The sequence below is a fragment of the Arachis ipaensis genome, chromosome B04 (genome assembly GCF_000816755.2).
Source record: "Arachis ipaensis cultivar K30076 chromosome B04, Araip1.1, whole genome shotgun sequence".
NCBI lineage: Eukaryota > Viridiplantae > Streptophyta > Magnoliopsida > Fabales > Fabaceae > Arachis > Arachis ipaensis.
This window is the reverse complement of record NC_029788.2, coordinates 126,516,234-126,531,498: the sequence shown is the minus strand read 5'-3', so window position 1 is coordinate 126,531,498 and position 15,265 is coordinate 126,516,234. Positions and strand designations below refer to the sequence as shown.

Genomic DNA, 15,265 nt, shown 5'->3' with positions numbered 1-15,265 from the left:
GAATGATGCATTCCAATTAAGTTCCTTTTCAGGAAACTTATTCTCTCCCCCTAATGTTGGAAATTTTGATTCATCAAAATGACAATCCGCAAGTCGGTTTTAAATACATCTCTAGTTTGTATCTCAAGATACCTCACTATAGAGGGAGAATCATATCCAACATATATCCCTAATTTTTTTTGGGGTCCCATTTTAGTGCAAGAAGGTGGTGCAATGGGAACATATATCGCACACCCAAATATTTTTAAATGGTAAACATTTGGCTGCTGGCCAAAAGCTAATTACATAGAAGAGAACTTATGGTAACTTGTTAGTCTCAAACGAATAAGTGCTGCGGCATGTAAAATAGCATGCCCCAAACCGAAGTTGGGAGTTTTGTTCTCATAAGTAAGGGTCTAGCAATCAATTGGAGGCGTTTAATAAGTGATTCTGCTAACCCATTGTGTGTGTGAACATAAGCTACTGGATGTTTAACACTTATTCCATTAGCCATACAATAAGCATCAAAAGTTTGAGAAGTAAATTCACCAGCATTATCAAGACGAATTGCTTTGATTGAATTTTCTGGAAATTGTGCTTTTAATCGAATAATTTGAGCCAATAATCTCGCAAATGCCAGGTTGCGAGAAGACAATAAGAACACATGTGACCATCTCGAAGATGCATCTATTAGAACCATAAAATATCTAAAAGATTCACATGAGGGATGAATAGGTCCACATATATTGCCTTGAATCTTTTTTAGGAATTCAGATGACTCAAATCCAATCTTTACTGGTGATGGCCTTAAAATTAATTTCCATTGAGAACATGCAGCACAACAAAATTCACTAATTTTAAGAATCTTCTGGTTCTTTAGTGAATGTCCATGGGAGTTTTTAATAATTCTCCGCATCATGGTTGTTCCCGGATGGCCCAATCAGTGGTGTCAAATTATAAATTTATTTGGGTTAGTAAACTTCTGGTTTACAATGCCATGTGATTCAATTGCACTAATTTTAGTATAATACAACCCAGATGAAAGTGAGGGTAACTTTTCTAATATAACCTTTTTATTTGAATCATGGGTTGTGATATACAAGTACTCATGATTTCCCTCATTCATTGTCTCAATATAATATCCATTTCTGCGAATATCTTTGAAACTCAATAAGTTTCTTAGAGACTTAGTAGACAATAGTGTATTATTTATTATGAATTTTGTTCCTCCAGGAAATAAAATTATAGTTCTTCCGGAGCCTTCTATCACATTGCCTGAACCAATAATAGTATTAACATATTCTTCTTTTGGCACAAGATATGTAAAATATATATTACTTTTAAGAATAGTGTGCGAACTTGCACTATCCGCAAGGCAAAAATCTTCACTATATGCCCTTGCCATTTTCTTCAAAAACAAATAATAATAAAATGAGTAGAAATATTTATGTAGTAAAATTATTTTCCTTATTAAAAATATTTTTCTAAAATGTATAGTATATACTAAAAATTTTATTATTATTAGCACATTCAGTAATTTTGAAATTCAAATGCATAAAACTTAATAAGAAATTTCTTACATTATTTATTCACATAAATACTTAACAAACACACATATTAAACTATTCCATCATTGATCAAATGGCCAATATTTCCTTTAGGATTCTCTAAGAAATCAGATAGATCCTAATGAGTGGTGGAATTCTCAACATCATCATTTGAAACGAAATTTGTTTCCTTTTCTTTGTCGTCATTTTTCAAAGATGCTTGATAAAGATCGACTAGGTGCCTTGGTGTACGACAGGTACGCGACCAATGACCCTTTCCACTACAACGGAACATTTATCCTCAATTGATTTATTTTGCCCATTGTTTCTTTCTTTATCCCACTTCTGGTGAAATCCTTTCTTGTGAATATAATTCTTCTTCCTTTCATTTTTTTGTTACCAAAATCTTACCATTTACCTCTTCTGGGATAATGATTTGCTGCATTTACTTCAGGAAATGGGGCGGCGCCAGCTGGTCGTGTTTCATGATTCCTTAAAAGTAATTCATTGTTGCATTCAGCAACAAGAAGGCAAGAAATTAACTCAGAATACTTTTTAAATCTTTTTTCTCGATACTGCTGCTGCAAGAGCACATTCGAGGCACAGCAGGTCGAGAAAGTTTTCTCTAACATATCATTATCAAATATTTTTTTCCCACATAATTTCATTCGTGAGGTGATTCAAAATATTGCTGAATTATATTCATTTATGGATTTAAAATCCTTTAGACGCAAGTGCGTCTATTCATATCGGGCTTGAGGAAGTATCACCGTCTTTTGATGATTATACCTTTTTTCAAGGTCTTTCCAAATGTGAGATATTCATTTTTTAATCTTTCGTCAAGATGATGACGAAGGAAAATCATGGCCTTGGCTTTATCCTTCTGGAATACATTATTTTCAGCTTTAATGGTATCTCCAAAATCCATTGAATCAAGATTGATTTTAGCATTTAGTATCCATGATAAATAGTTGTTTCCAGAAATATCAAGAGCATTAAATTCAAGATGAGAGAGTTTCGACATAATGAAAATTTGTTACTTGGAGTCTTCCTAAAATTGCTGATAACATGTTGTAAAATAAAGAAGTATAAATAGAATACTCTAGTATTAGTATTCACCAATATAATAATCTCAATATAATAGAAATAGTTTATATATATCTATAACGTAAAAGAGAGAGAAGTATTGGCAGTATATAAGAAAAGTATTATATTAAAAGAAAGAAAGAAGAATGTTTTGTTGCTGTGTGTAATTGTTCCTCAATTGCTTCTCTATTTATAGGCGAAGGAAAATTTACATTTTTAAATTTCTTTAATGCATTCATCCTTAAGAATATGAGTCGATCATAATAAATGGCATCCACATACTCATTCTTATCACAATAGTATTCACTAATATTTTTATAATTAAACTAAAGAATTTTATCAAAAAAGTCTTATGAAATAATTTTAATAATTTAATTTTGATATACTGTCAGTGTAAAGTAGTTTTACACGTGTATCCAATTGCATAACACCATATCAGTAAAAATAACTACCTTTCATATTAATCGTGTAAATAGTTATCTAAAAGAATGAATGTGATTGTATGATTGTGTAAAACGTTTTATATTAGTGCATCAAAATTAAACTCTAATTTTAAATCACTTCTTTAATATAAAAATATTCTCATTTATATTTGTGATTTTTTGCGTATCATACGGATTTAAATCTAGTTAGTATATTAAATGCAACCATAAAAAAAAAATATTAAAGTTTGATGAAAGTGTTCATGGCTGAATTATCGGTTACTCCTCGATTCGCATGTTCGTTCTGTGTGAAGCTACAACAAGTTTTTCGTAATAGAACCTTGGCACGATGCGTGCTTTCTACCAACATTCGTTAAAGGGATGTGATATGCTCCAAAATTTTTTTCCAGGCAAGGCAAAGCTTGCTTCGTTTTTTCCAGAAGTTTTATATTTACAAGAAACACAAGTCAGGAAGACCCTAACTTGTAGGAACGGAAGTCTGGATTAACCATTTCCCATTAGTATTGGCATGCTTATGGAAAGGCCAAAGATTTACCAGACGCTCGAGCACACCTTTCGAGAAATAGCCAGAGAATCTGGCAGGTGTTGTCGGCGGAGGAAAGTCTTCTGCAGGCGGCATAGCAGCCTTTCAGGACCCATAATAGGCAGTGTGTGCTCCTGGTGCAACGAAGCAGCCTCACTATCGTTCTTCTGCTGACCATGCATGTAGCATGACACAAATTAGCAAGAGGAAAAGAAATTCAACGTTCAAAATCAGCAGCATATTCAATGGTATTCCTCATGAAAAGTTGTTAATAGACCTTATAATATGAATAAATCTAATCCAACAAGTGAATTAATTGCAAATTCCTACATGTTACTGGCAGCAAGTCAAAAAGCAAAATTATATTTGGTATTTTACTTGATTGAAGAAAATATTAAACAGCAGACTTCGTAGAAGGTTCAAGCTAATGTAACACTACAATATTCTGAAGCCTAATGGATATTGAGCTGAATTTCAATTTCATACCAAGAAATGCAAAGTGAATAGAACTAGAACCCCACTTTGGATTTCTAATGGAAAACTATATAAACTGAATATCATTACCTCCAACGGCGATAAATCAGCACCTCGGCTGAAGGTCAGCTCTATGCGGAACCTTTTTGGATCTTCTAGATCGACCTGCATATAAAAGTCAAAAGTGGATCAACTACTTTCTTATTTAGGCAGACAGGGTTTTCTCCAAGACCAACTTTTTGAACAAATAGAAAAAAGAATAAAGAAACCCATATGATGTAGAACACTTGGGAACCCTATAACACGCTAAAGATGTTGATTGGGAAATGGCAAAAATAACTGACCTGTGTGTTCTCAAACATTCTCAGCACAATGTAACTCATGTAGTCCAGCTCCTTTGTTTTATATAGGCGGTCGAGAGCATTATGACAAACAAGGCTCTCTTCTTCTTGAAGAGATTCATCCAAATTACAATATCGAAGAACATTCATGAGAGAATGGATGTGATTCCTGTCAAAAAAAGGGGGAGGTGGAAATCATTAAGAGAAACAAATCTCAACAACCTTTTTTTTTTAAGTTTCTGTTTAATGCATCTTATTTATACTTTAGTGTTCAATACAAGTTGACTAGTTAAATTTGTTTTCACGTATGAGGTCTGTGTAGATACAATACAATTAACCACTCCAAAGGACTTTTTTGGTTATATCAACCAGATTGGAAAATGAGATTTGATACTCACAGATGTGAAGTATAGGCGTGTTTGCACATGGCATTCAGGAGTCTTCACATTTTCATACCTAATGGAAAATAAAAGATTATTAGAATACAACTTAAAAATTTACCAAATCAAATGAAGACCAGATACTTACTTTGGATCTAAACGATATTTGGTCTCCTTATCATCATCATCGTCTTGATCCATTGATATCACTGAAAGAGCTTGATTTTCTGGCCATTTCACCATTCTTATGATGTTTTGACTTAGCCTCTCGATCTTCCTTCCCAGTTTTCATCGCCGATGTATCATTGTCTCCGTTACTGCATGTTTATATATGTCGGTCATGAACTATCAACAGACGATGAATTATTCTTGGCATCTGTAAATCTCATGTTTTATTATAGTCGGTCAAATCATCTATCACTGTTTAAGAATAGAATGTTAAATAACTGAATGCAAAACTTTGGTATAGGCACGGCAGGGAAAATGTTCACATATATTTAACATGAAAAGAAATTTGCAAGATTCCTTAAAGCAGGAATTTACCTCTGAACCGATCTTCAGCTTCTGCTTTGGATTAATTCCATATTCATTGGGAATTACACCATCAGCAAGTGCCTGCAAATAAGATGTCAGAGCGATCAGGAAAGTTAACAGACCGAGTTCAAAGTTGATTAACATATGAACAACGGAGCAATATAAAATGTAAGGGCTTTATTTCTGCAGGGGAATACTTGACTCTTAAGTTTTTCAACATATAAAGTTTCTCCCAAGATTAAAGAAGGCAAACACTGTTCTCTGTTCTATGAAAAATTTTTGCTGAGTGAAAGTCATGCACTATGCTGCCTTTTACATGTAAGACTATCAGCGACGCTACCAGCATGCAATTTATACAAAAACCAGTGATACGTAAACATGAGCAGAGGTTACCCAAACATTATACTGCATACCTGAGCAACTCTAAATAGCTCGTCCAGTCCCTCTAGATTAAGATGCGCATTGTGCAATATATCATATCTGCAATGTGGAAGTCAGCATTAACTTGGAGAATAAATGAAGCTACATAATTTATGATATTGCCAATTTTTTATTTTAAATTCATATTTGACTCCTATGCATATTTGATGTGCACACTTATGAAATAGGGTTGGAATTGCTTGTCCAATGATAAATTAACAGTCAACAATTAAATCAGCCTCAACAAACTGTAGGAGGGTCTTCTAAAGGTTGCAGTCTAATCACAACTCAGAGATCAAAATATACACACACAAACTTGAGACACAAACATAAAACTGGATGGACGATCACTAGAACAGATCAGACATGAAAAAGAGAACAGTTGGGATTGGAAGAAGGAAAGTGACAGAGAGGAACAAAGAGAACAGGAAAAAAAAAATTAAGGAAGCCTACGGTTTATGGTAACCATCACATTGAAAATAATATTATGGCCAATGAGAACCCTTTATATTATAGAAAATAGTTAAGGTGAAGGGGTGAATGAAAACAGAAAATTAAATTACAGATATAACATTTTTAGAGCCATCAGGAGAGGAAAGACTCTGCATTTCATGATCTTTAACAAGATCTCCATAATTGTTACCATAAAAAGAAAAGAAACAAAACAAAACAAAAACTCCATAATTATTTTCTGCATAAAAGATATGTAGCGATTGAAAAGATCAATCGAGTTATAATACAAACATAAGATAAGATAACTTACTTGCATGAATCATAGACATCAGGAATTTGGGTGATGTCAAAGTGCCTGTGCAATTAACAGGCCATTAGTATACAACATTCAACATAAGGCAAAACAGTTCAACTAGGGAGACAACACTTTTTAGCCAATAAACTACAAGTACATAGAAGAGACCAATACACCGTACACGTAATGCATACAAAATTCATGATAGTTTTTAGGATGAAATCATCACTGGAAAATGCTAAATCGAAACGAATAATAGCATTTAAAAGCGTTTTAATTAGACTAAAGGAATTTATATATTCTTAAAACCTGAAGCATGTTTTTGTCTGTTTAACATATAAAGCAAACAATATTACTATCATATTAAGAGACAAAAATTGGATTGGATGAGATGGGTTAACAGGAACAATTCCACCTATAGATTAAGGAAAGATAAAAACAGCATCCATATCACATTACAGAGGTAGGAAATGATTTTCACTCCACAAGTAACTTTATCTTTTGAAGCATCTGGCTGCCTTTAGTCATTATCATTGAATGCATGTAATTAAACCAGTCAAATGTACTATTAACGGTACTTGCAAAAAGATTTTGCATTTCTAAATATATAGAAAAAAAAAGTACAGAAAACATTAAACCAAAAAAATTCTAAGTACTTCCTCCTTCCGTTCATTGTACAAGTCTCTTTCAAGTTTTTTCCACCGAGCATACATTAATAGAAACCCTTCACTACCACATGGTAATCCAGCTGCTATACGATCAACATCAATACTTGTCTTCCCAAATATATTTGTACTGTGATAGCCATAATTAAACATCCTGTCAGGTAATCTTATATTCTCACATTTATCAATAGTTGAGCAATCTTACCTCTGCAACATAGAGGAAAACCAGCCCTTCTTCTTAGCATCAGGCTTGCTGTTCTTCCCAATATCATCACCATCCTCCTCCTCTTCAGCCTCACTATCACTGTTAACAACTTCATCCTTATTCATAGCTCCTTAGCCAGAAAATCAACGTTCCTATCCCTGCCATCATCAACCCCATGATCTGTAAAATCCTGTTTGGTCTTGGGACGAATCATACCAAACCCTATTCTTCTTAAGTGTTTGATTCACAATAATTTATCTCTTTCCAATTGAAATGAATACCACTCAATTTGACAAGTATTCAATATATTTTAAAAGAAAAGTTTTCATGTTAAGAAATAAGAATACAAAATAATGATAAAAAAAAATTTTAAAAAGTACAATAGGAAAAAGATAAACCATTAATACGAAAGAAAATTAATTCTATGAAAAAAAAGGATGGACTTATGATGGAATAGGAAAAAGAAGGTGCAGCATGGTCACACAGCAAAGAAGATAAAGTGAAGAGAGCAGAATCCTTATCCCCTTTGTGTCTCAGACAAGAATGTGGCTTCTCCAACTGCCGTCAATCCCCAAGTTCTCCACCCCATTCCTCCATGGCGGCAGAACCCTCTGCTCTGCCCCAACCGCCACTACATTCCCAGCACCATCAGCACCGTGTTCCATGCCTACCATAAGAGCGATGAAGTCGATGCAGGGGAAGGTGGTGTGCGCCACTAACGACAAGACGGTGGCGGTGGAGGTTGTTCGTCTGGCCCCTCACCCGAAGTATAAGAGGCGCGTGAGGAAGAAGAAGAAGTACCAGGCCCACGACCCTGATAACCAGTTCAAGGTTGGTGACATGGTTCAGCTTCTCAAGAGCAGGCCCATCAGTAAGACCAAGGCTTTCGTTGCCGTTTCTGTTCCCAAGAAGGACTCCGCCAATAACTCCGACATTGGAATCCCCTTGGAGTCTCAGCAACAGGCTTAGTTACACTCTCTCCCCCCTCAATTTTATTTCCTATTGTTATGTTTATGAAATCATGTTCACTGTTTAATTCACTTATGAATTGGGGTTTATTTCTCTGCTTCTCCTATTATTCATGTTTCTCATCTATCAACCTAAGTTTTTGGAGAAAGGAAGAGGGGTTTAATGAAATAGAATCAGCTTCAATGTTTAGGATCTGAGGAAAAAAAACAATGGGAGAAAAAGCTGAATCTTAAAGTAGTAAATTTCGTCATCTTCTTCGTTCATCATCTCCAGAAATCAGAACACCCAGCTTTCATCTTCTTCCTTGCACCTAACCGCCGCTGTCTCGCCTTTCTTTCGCCAGTACAGCGCCTTCCGTCATCGTCTTTTAATTGTACAATTATGTAATAATATTTAACTAATTTTTTACCCAAATCACCAAATTCAATTTTTAGCTCATACGATCTCTTATAAATTACAACTTTAATTTTTAGTTATTTCTGAATACTTAGTTAGCTTTTGCGGCTCAATTTTATGGAAATGGAGCCAATGTGTGAGCTATGCCTGGATATGGATCTGTGGGGAACTAGACAAAAATGTGGGACAGTTCTTTTGTCAGTGCCATGTTGAGGAACTCGGACCGTGCGTGTTTCATGTGTTTTAAATTTGGGTCACTAATCGCACGGTCCGATTAATGTTGAAAGGGAAAAATATTGTAAGGTTGAAATCGGACCCTACGCTTTCCTTAGGAGGTAATTTCATTGCTTTCGTATGGTCCGAGTTCATAGTAGAAGAGTTGCATCGAGCAACAACCGTAATCGAACCCTACGTTTTCTGGAATAGTTTTAGGAACACGGAGGGTCCGAGTTCGCTTCCCATTTTTTTTTTTTAAAACATGCGTTCAGTTTAACCTAGTCGAAGGGTGCGAGTTCATGAAGGTTGCTTATATAAAAGAGTGAAGTGAACTTGTGGGAGCTTAGTGCCGTCTGCCTCCTTGTTGAACCGCTTCTTCTTCTCTTCTTGTCTCTGGTTTTTTTCAGTTTTGCTCGCGAAGATTTAGTTGTCAAGACTAAGCTTATGCTTATTTTTTGTTGAGTGAAAAAAATGAGTGATAGAGTATTACTAAAAATACATTATTTTGGTCAGATTTTGTTACAAACGAGTGAAGGAGTGAAATTTATTTGTGAAAATCCATTAGATGTTGTTATTCCATTTATTATCTCATTTGAAGAACTCAAAGGTGTAATCTGTGAAAAGATTAATTCTGAGAGGGCAAGAAAGATATCCTGTATTCTATACAGATATCCCGTACCGGTGTTTGGTGGGTTCATCCAGTATCAAACCAAATATGTGACGGACGAAGCGAGTATGCAGGATATGTTTTCAATGTATATTGGAAACCGGTCTCAGATATCGTTCCTCGAGTTGTATGTTGAGTTTGAACAATCTGAGGCTGACCGGAATATTCTGCGGGAAGAGTATAATAGTGACAGTGAAGAAGAGTTCGAAAGCAACTACGAATTTGTTGGTCCAGATGGAGATGAAGATCAAGGCGCCGGAACCATAGCCCCAGATGTGACAGAAGTGGCAAATGCACTCGCAAACGAAGTGCCGTTTGAGGAGCCATCATTCATGCGAGCGTTGGACTTGGAAGCCATGCATGCTCTGGAATTTCCGGAATATGTGACTGCAGGTAATGTAATCGTGGTATTAGTGTTTTTAGGTTGTCATGGATTGAGTTAGTAATAATATACCTTATTTTTACCATTAATAATTATTCATGCGTTAATTTAGTTATGAGTAATTTAAATAATAATTAAATTCTCTATGATGTGGTTACATGCCTTAAAATGCGTGACATTGTGGACATTATTATTTGAGCAGCTTTGAAACATTCTACGGTTTAAAGTTTGTGAACCGGACCGGACCGGTCCGGTTTGTGTGGTTTACCGGTCCGGTTTGTTTGGTTTAGTGGTCAAACCGGGCCCGGTCTAATTTTTACCTTTGCTGCCGATGTTCATATTTTGTTTAGAGTGACATAATAACATGTAGTAATATGTGGACTTATAGCGTACTAGTTGTAGTGAAATTTGATTTACCTTTAGAATCGGTTTTCAAATACCTGTGGATTAATGAAATTTTTTCCAATCGTGGTTGTCGCAGCAGAAGTTCCTATTGTCGCAGATGGTGAATTTGCCATCGGTATGGAGTTCAGTTCCAGAGAAGCTGTTATTAAGGCGGCAAAAGAGTATACGATACGACGAAGCGTAGACTACCGGGTGTATGAGTCTGTGGCGAAGCGTACACAAACTGGTTAAACCGAATTCCTCGCGAACAGTACGCATTGGCCTTCGATGGTGGGTACAGATGGGGTCACATGACGACGAATCTAGTGGAGTGCATCAATTCAGTTTTGAAGGGTGCACGGAATCTCCCGATTACTGCTCTTGTGAAGGCAACATTCTACAGACTAAACGAGTTGTTCTCCCGTAAAAGAGCGGAGGCAGAAGGCCGTATCAATGCTGGCCATATGTTTTCTGAAGTCGTGACCTCGAAGTTGCATGCAAACCAACAAGCATCAGGTAACATCCAGGTTAGTTGCTTTGACCGCCAAAATGAGGTGTTTGAGGTACGTGAGATGCCGAGTGGGCTGGAGTTTGCAGTTGATCTACGTGGCATGCGATGTGACTGTGGTGAGTTCCAGGTGGACAGGATCCCCTGCAGACATGTGTTCGCATGCTGTGCCAACCAGCGACTCGATTGGCAACTATATGTGCATGATGTGTACAAGATGGACCAAGTGCGGCGGGTGTACCGAGCAAAGTTTCGTCCTCTAGGCAATCCTACCACATGGCCAGCTTATAATGGACCTCGGTTCATACCAAACCCGTACCTGAGACGGGTCACCAAAGGTCGCCCCAGGATGACGCGCTTTCTGAATGAGATGGACACGAGGATGTTACGTCGTCCAAGACGATGTACGCTATGTGGAGCTGAGGGACATAGTCGTAGCAGATGCCGTCAGGCAGCTGGTTCAAATACCAACAGAGATGCCCCCTAGGTTCATAGGGTTTAAGATGGTATTGTATAATATAACCTGAATGATCCATCTGAGTAAAGGCAAATTCATGACCTGCTATATGTAACCTCATACATTATAACATGATATGCTATATGTAACCTCATAAATTATGACAATCTAGTATTATCAAATATCTGTAGCATTATATAAGTTGATGCTTGATACATTGATACATCAATATCTGTCTGAACATATTAAGATGTTATGAGACATTATTACACACCACAGATGCTTAATACATCAAAAAGTTCCTTACAACATCATGATTATAAACATACAATATAAACTTGCCATAGTCCAACTAAATAACAATCCAACACATACAAATTACTTAATACAAAGTCCAACACATACAAATCACCCTAAACATAACTCCACAACTACTTTCTCATCGCCCACTTTACATCCTTCACAAAGTTCTTGCACTTCTTGGCCGCTTTTTTGAAGACAGAAGGAGTGAAGCGATTGGCACTCCGACGTGGCGGATCAATCCTCAGATTGTAACCTTTGACGTTCTCCTCTGGAGTGTCTGCCTGACCTGTATATAATTTTGAGTAAACAAGTATAAACAGCACATTTCATATTCATTATCGACATAGATACCACAATTCAAGAAGCATAACACACTCACAAAGATGCGATGTATGAATATGAAAAAAAAAACTTGTCGAACATGTAAAGCAAAATAGTTAAAATAGTACCATCATTGCGAGATTCTTCGTCCTCATCGAAATCTTCAATTTCGTCCTCCTCACCATCGCCCTCGTCATTCGGGTCGTCTGCTAGATAAGCATCGGTTTCTTGTTCGAGTGTGTTAGTGTCTTCCTCAATGAGTCCCATGTTAAGACGGTTAGGATTCTGAGTATTGAGAACACCGCGTCCACCATCACTTCTACTAGAGTCACCAACAGATACGAACCCTCCGGAAGCAACGGATGAGGTATGGCCTGGATACCTTGCATCCAACGAGTACCTGCCTGGCATGAACTCAGGCTGATGGCCATATTGTGATTGTGCGGCATCCGCAGCCATGAACCCAAGCAACTGTGTAAAAGAACCTCCTTCGCCTGTCTCAAACTGTGACATACCCCAATATTGTTGCTGCATTGGAAATGAGGGGGTGAACTGTGTCTGAGGTACAAACGGATTTGAGGAGTGAGGTTGTTCAGGTGGAAGCGGATTTGGAGGTGAAATATGTGGCTCCTGTTCATCATTGTCCTCATCCATATCCTGACTACCTTCATCGGTATCCTGATTACCCTCATCCATATCATCATTACCCGCACCCATATCCTCATTACCCACATCATCTTCCCCCACAACATTCGACAAGGATAAGCGGTTCCCGAATTTTGATCGGTACCAGGTCATGTAACTATCCAATATCTGATGTGAAGGGATGGGAACCTCAGAAAGAATGTAGTGATACCTGTTTGTCCAATGCATCACCCAAACTGAATGAGTCGGTGCTGTGGCCCAATTAAGATTCTTCGGACCAGTTAGAATCTCCCCATGCGCCTTATCCAGATTCTTCTCCTGAGCAGGTACTCCCTGAACTAAACCAAACTGGCGCCTGATCCTATCGGTGGCGTGCCACTCGATACATTCAAATGACACCAACGGAACAGTAGCGCTCCATACAACTGATTGCATGTAGATTTCAGGAGGAATTATGTTCGGATCCACACGATCCACAGCATACGCAACCCAGACAAACTGGAAAATAAAGGAAACTCATGATTAGCACCCACAATTTAAAGAACAATAAGTAAGCATGATATAGTTTTATCGAAGACCCTAAACCCGAAACTAAAACTTCTATAATCAAAACGCACCTGACCTTCCTGAAGTTCATCAAAGGCCTTCCTAAAGTGATCCAGCTTCATATATCTATATCGTCGGTCAGTACGCTCCCAGTTATGCCACCTAATATGATATTTTCAATTAGCTCAACTGAATCTTAATTATTAACAAACGGGTACATTGTAACATAATATTACCTATTTGCTAGTGGAAAGCTGCGGGGTTCTCTAGGAAGCGGTGATAGATATGGCAGTCGGATCCAAGCCCAACCGAGCAGAAGTGTTAGTGGTCCATCTATTTCCTTACAGTTATAGCGAGATGCCCTACATAGGGCCCTGTAAAGGTGTGCTAGGCATGCCGATCCCCAGCTATACTGACCAATACTGACAAAATCACGAAGTAAGGGTAGAAACTTCCAGTGCACCCCTGCCCCAGACTTATCCCCAAACAATATCGTCCCAATCAGCAACATAATGTGGCACCTCACATACCTTTGTATACTGATTTCATCGGTCAAATCTAAATTCTCTTTTAAATTCCGCAGCCATGTTAGTTTTATGCAGCTAGATCTACAATCCTCCTTACGCGGTGCAACGCCAAATTGAAGCAAACACTCCGCCTCCATGGCTTCAAAGCTACTCAATGTCATTCCAGTAACCGGAAGACCATCCGTGGGGAGACCAAGAATTAGGGCCACATCTTCAAGAGTCACGGAACATTCACCAATGGGAAGGTGGAACGTATGTGTGTCCGGGTGCCAACGTTCGACTAGAGCATTTACCAATGCTTTCTGACATTGCACAATCCCAATCTGAGAGACATGATAGAAATCGGTAACTCGTAGATGATCCTCTACCCTATCGTTGTACCGATCCGGAGGAAGTGGGTGGTTACATGTCAACATTCTTGATTTCTACAAAAAAAAAAATAAAAATAAAAATTACTAGTCAGATAAACAACAACAATTACTAACCTACCATCATTAATCACTTTACGGAATCCTTATATAACTAATCATTCTAACTTCTAAAATTATTTCATTAATCATTAAAATTATTCACAACTGCAAATAAAAATCTTTAATAATACATATATTTCTAATCAAAATTCTCAACCATATTACAACAACATCTAGAATTTTATTTAATATCAACGACTCATTTGTTAAACATTTTTCCCTCAACAATAAAAAATAATAACAATCAGTATATGCCATCACTCATATTCTAACAACGATGATAATTAACTTGCTAATAATAATTACGACAATTAAATAAATTTATACCTTCTCATAATAAAAAATCTAACATGCCTTAATTAGAATAATCATACTATTCATTTAACATTAACACTATAAATCTAACAAATTTTGAAAAATTAGTAATAATTATTCTATTTTTATTCTTTAATTGCATTTTTCATAACAACCATAATAATTAAATTATTAGCATTAATAAGTATAAATATAAACATAAAAAATTAATAAAATTTTTAAAAAATTTTAAAAAAACTTACATAATCAGGATTACTGAGATAATGAATAATGTGAAGCTCAGCTCGATCAACATCTTTCACTTTATATTTTTTGGGCATGGTTTTTAATCCTCCACCATGCAAAGCAAGCAGAGAAAGAGGGAAGAAGGTGACCTGAGAGCGAAATGTGAGAGAGACTGAATTGAATTCGGATGGAGAGAGAGAGGGTTGAGGGGTTTTGTTGCTTTCAGGGGGCACCGTTCGGGGTAAAGCGAGAGCGCGACGCGTGTCACCCTTACCATCAACTCGGACCGTGCGATAGGATGAAGACAAATCGGACGGTCCGTGATCAACTGCGTTCTCGGAGGGTCCGAATTGCAGCTTCCACTTCGCCAACTTCACGCTACTCGGACCGTGCGTTTTGGGTTTGAAACTCTGAGGGTCCGAGTACTTCGTCCCTGACACCACATTTTGGTGAAGCTCTTCCCACCTCCATATCAGAGTTCTACACCATCCTAGACTCCATATGTAAATTACAAAGCGAGCTTTTGCGGTAGTCTTCACAATGAAAATTCAATGATTCACCATTCACCGTTTACAAGGTTTGTATCATT

The 15,265-nt window shown here is 37.1% G+C and overlaps 4 protein-coding genes across 9 annotated transcripts; 2 read left to right on the top strand and 2 right to left on the bottom strand.

The window, feature by feature from the left end:
- Positions 3,276–7,707, bottom strand: LOC107635288 (inositol hexakisphosphate and diphosphoinositol-pentakisphosphate kinase VIP2-like). 6 transcript variants are annotated; one of them, XM_016338723.2, is made up of 9 exons: positions 7,346–7,707; positions 6,491–6,535; positions 5,721–5,787; positions 5,317–5,388; positions 4,922–5,149; positions 4,792–4,849; positions 4,397–4,562; positions 4,143–4,217; positions 3,292–3,745 (listed from the first exon to the last, which is right to left on the bottom strand). In XM_016338723.2, the coding sequence occupies exons 1-5, from the start codon at positions 7,468–7,470 to the stop codon at positions 5,099–5,101; spliced, it is 360 nt and encodes a 119-aa protein (XP_016194209.1). In that variant the 5' UTR covers positions 7,471–7,707; the 3' UTR covers positions 3,292–3,745; positions 4,143–4,217; positions 4,397–4,562; positions 4,792–4,849; positions 4,922–5,098. The 6 variants fall into 6 exon arrangements, with proteins under 6 accessions (XP_020977649.1, XP_016194207.1, XP_016194208.1 ...); XM_016338724.2 differs by having other exon boundaries at positions 4,922–5,090; positions 7,346–7,700; XM_021121989.1 differs by having other exon boundaries at positions 4,922–5,118; positions 7,346–7,619.
- Positions 7,854–8,551, top strand: LOC107635289 (30S ribosomal protein S17, chloroplastic). The gene has a single exon (XM_016338727.2). It carries the CDS (start codon positions 7,889–7,891, stop codon positions 8,312–8,314), a length of 426 nt encoding a protein of 141 aa, XP_016194213.1. The 5' UTR covers positions 7,854–7,888; the 3' UTR covers positions 8,315–8,551.
- On the top strand, positions 8,870–10,611 carry LOC107637255. The gene is made up of 2 exons (XM_016340688.2): positions 8,870–9,986; positions 10,460–10,611. Exons 1-2 carry the CDS (start codon positions 9,398–9,400, stop codon positions 10,609–10,611), a joined length of 741 nt encoding a protein of 246 aa, XP_016196174.1. The 5' UTR covers positions 8,870–9,397.
- Positions 11,687–14,314, bottom strand: LOC110271328 (serine/threonine-protein phosphatase 7 long form homolog). Its single transcript, XM_021121986.1, has 4 exons — positions 13,376–14,314; positions 13,211–13,301; positions 12,077–13,091; positions 11,687–11,913 (listed from the first exon to the last, which is right to left on the bottom strand). The coding sequence occupies exons 1-4, from the start codon at positions 14,080–14,082 to the stop codon at positions 11,756–11,758; spliced, it is 1,971 nt and encodes a 656-aa protein (XP_020977645.1). The 5' UTR covers positions 14,083–14,314; the 3' UTR covers positions 11,687–11,755.

Coding starts and splice junctions, on each gene's coding strand:
- LOC107635288 (XM_016338721.2), bottom strand. CDS start 4,820: ATGTGCAAACACGCCTATACTTCACATCT. Junction 4,563..4,791: donor CACGCCTATACTTCACATCT/GTGAGTATCAAA, acceptor TTTTTTTGACAG/GAATCACATCCATTCTCTCA. Junction 4,218..4,396: donor GAATGTTTGAGAACACACAG/GTCAGTTATTTT, acceptor TTTTATATGCAG/GTCGATCTAGAAGATCCAAA.
- LOC107635289 (XM_016338727.2), top strand. CDS start 7,889: ATGTGGCTTCTCCAACTGCCGTCAATCCCCAAGTTCTCCACCCCATTC.
- LOC107637255 (XM_016340688.2), top strand. CDS start 9,398: ATGAGTGATAGAGTATTACTAAAAATACATTATTTTGGTCAGATTTTG. Junction 9,987..10,459: donor TCCGGAATATGTGACTGCAG/GTAATGTAATCG, acceptor TTGTCGCAGCAG/AAGTTCCTATTGTCGCAGAT.
- LOC110271328 (XM_021121986.1), bottom strand. CDS start 14,082: ATGTTGACATGTAACCACCCACTTCCTCCGGATCGGTACAACGATAGG. Junction 13,302..13,375: donor AGCTTTCCACTAGCAAATAG/GTAATATTATGT, acceptor ATATCATATTAG/GTGGCATAACTGGGAGCGTA. Junction 11,914..12,076: donor CGAAGAATCTCGCAATGATG/GTACTATTTTAA, acceptor AATTATATACAG/GTCAGGCAGACACTCCAGAG.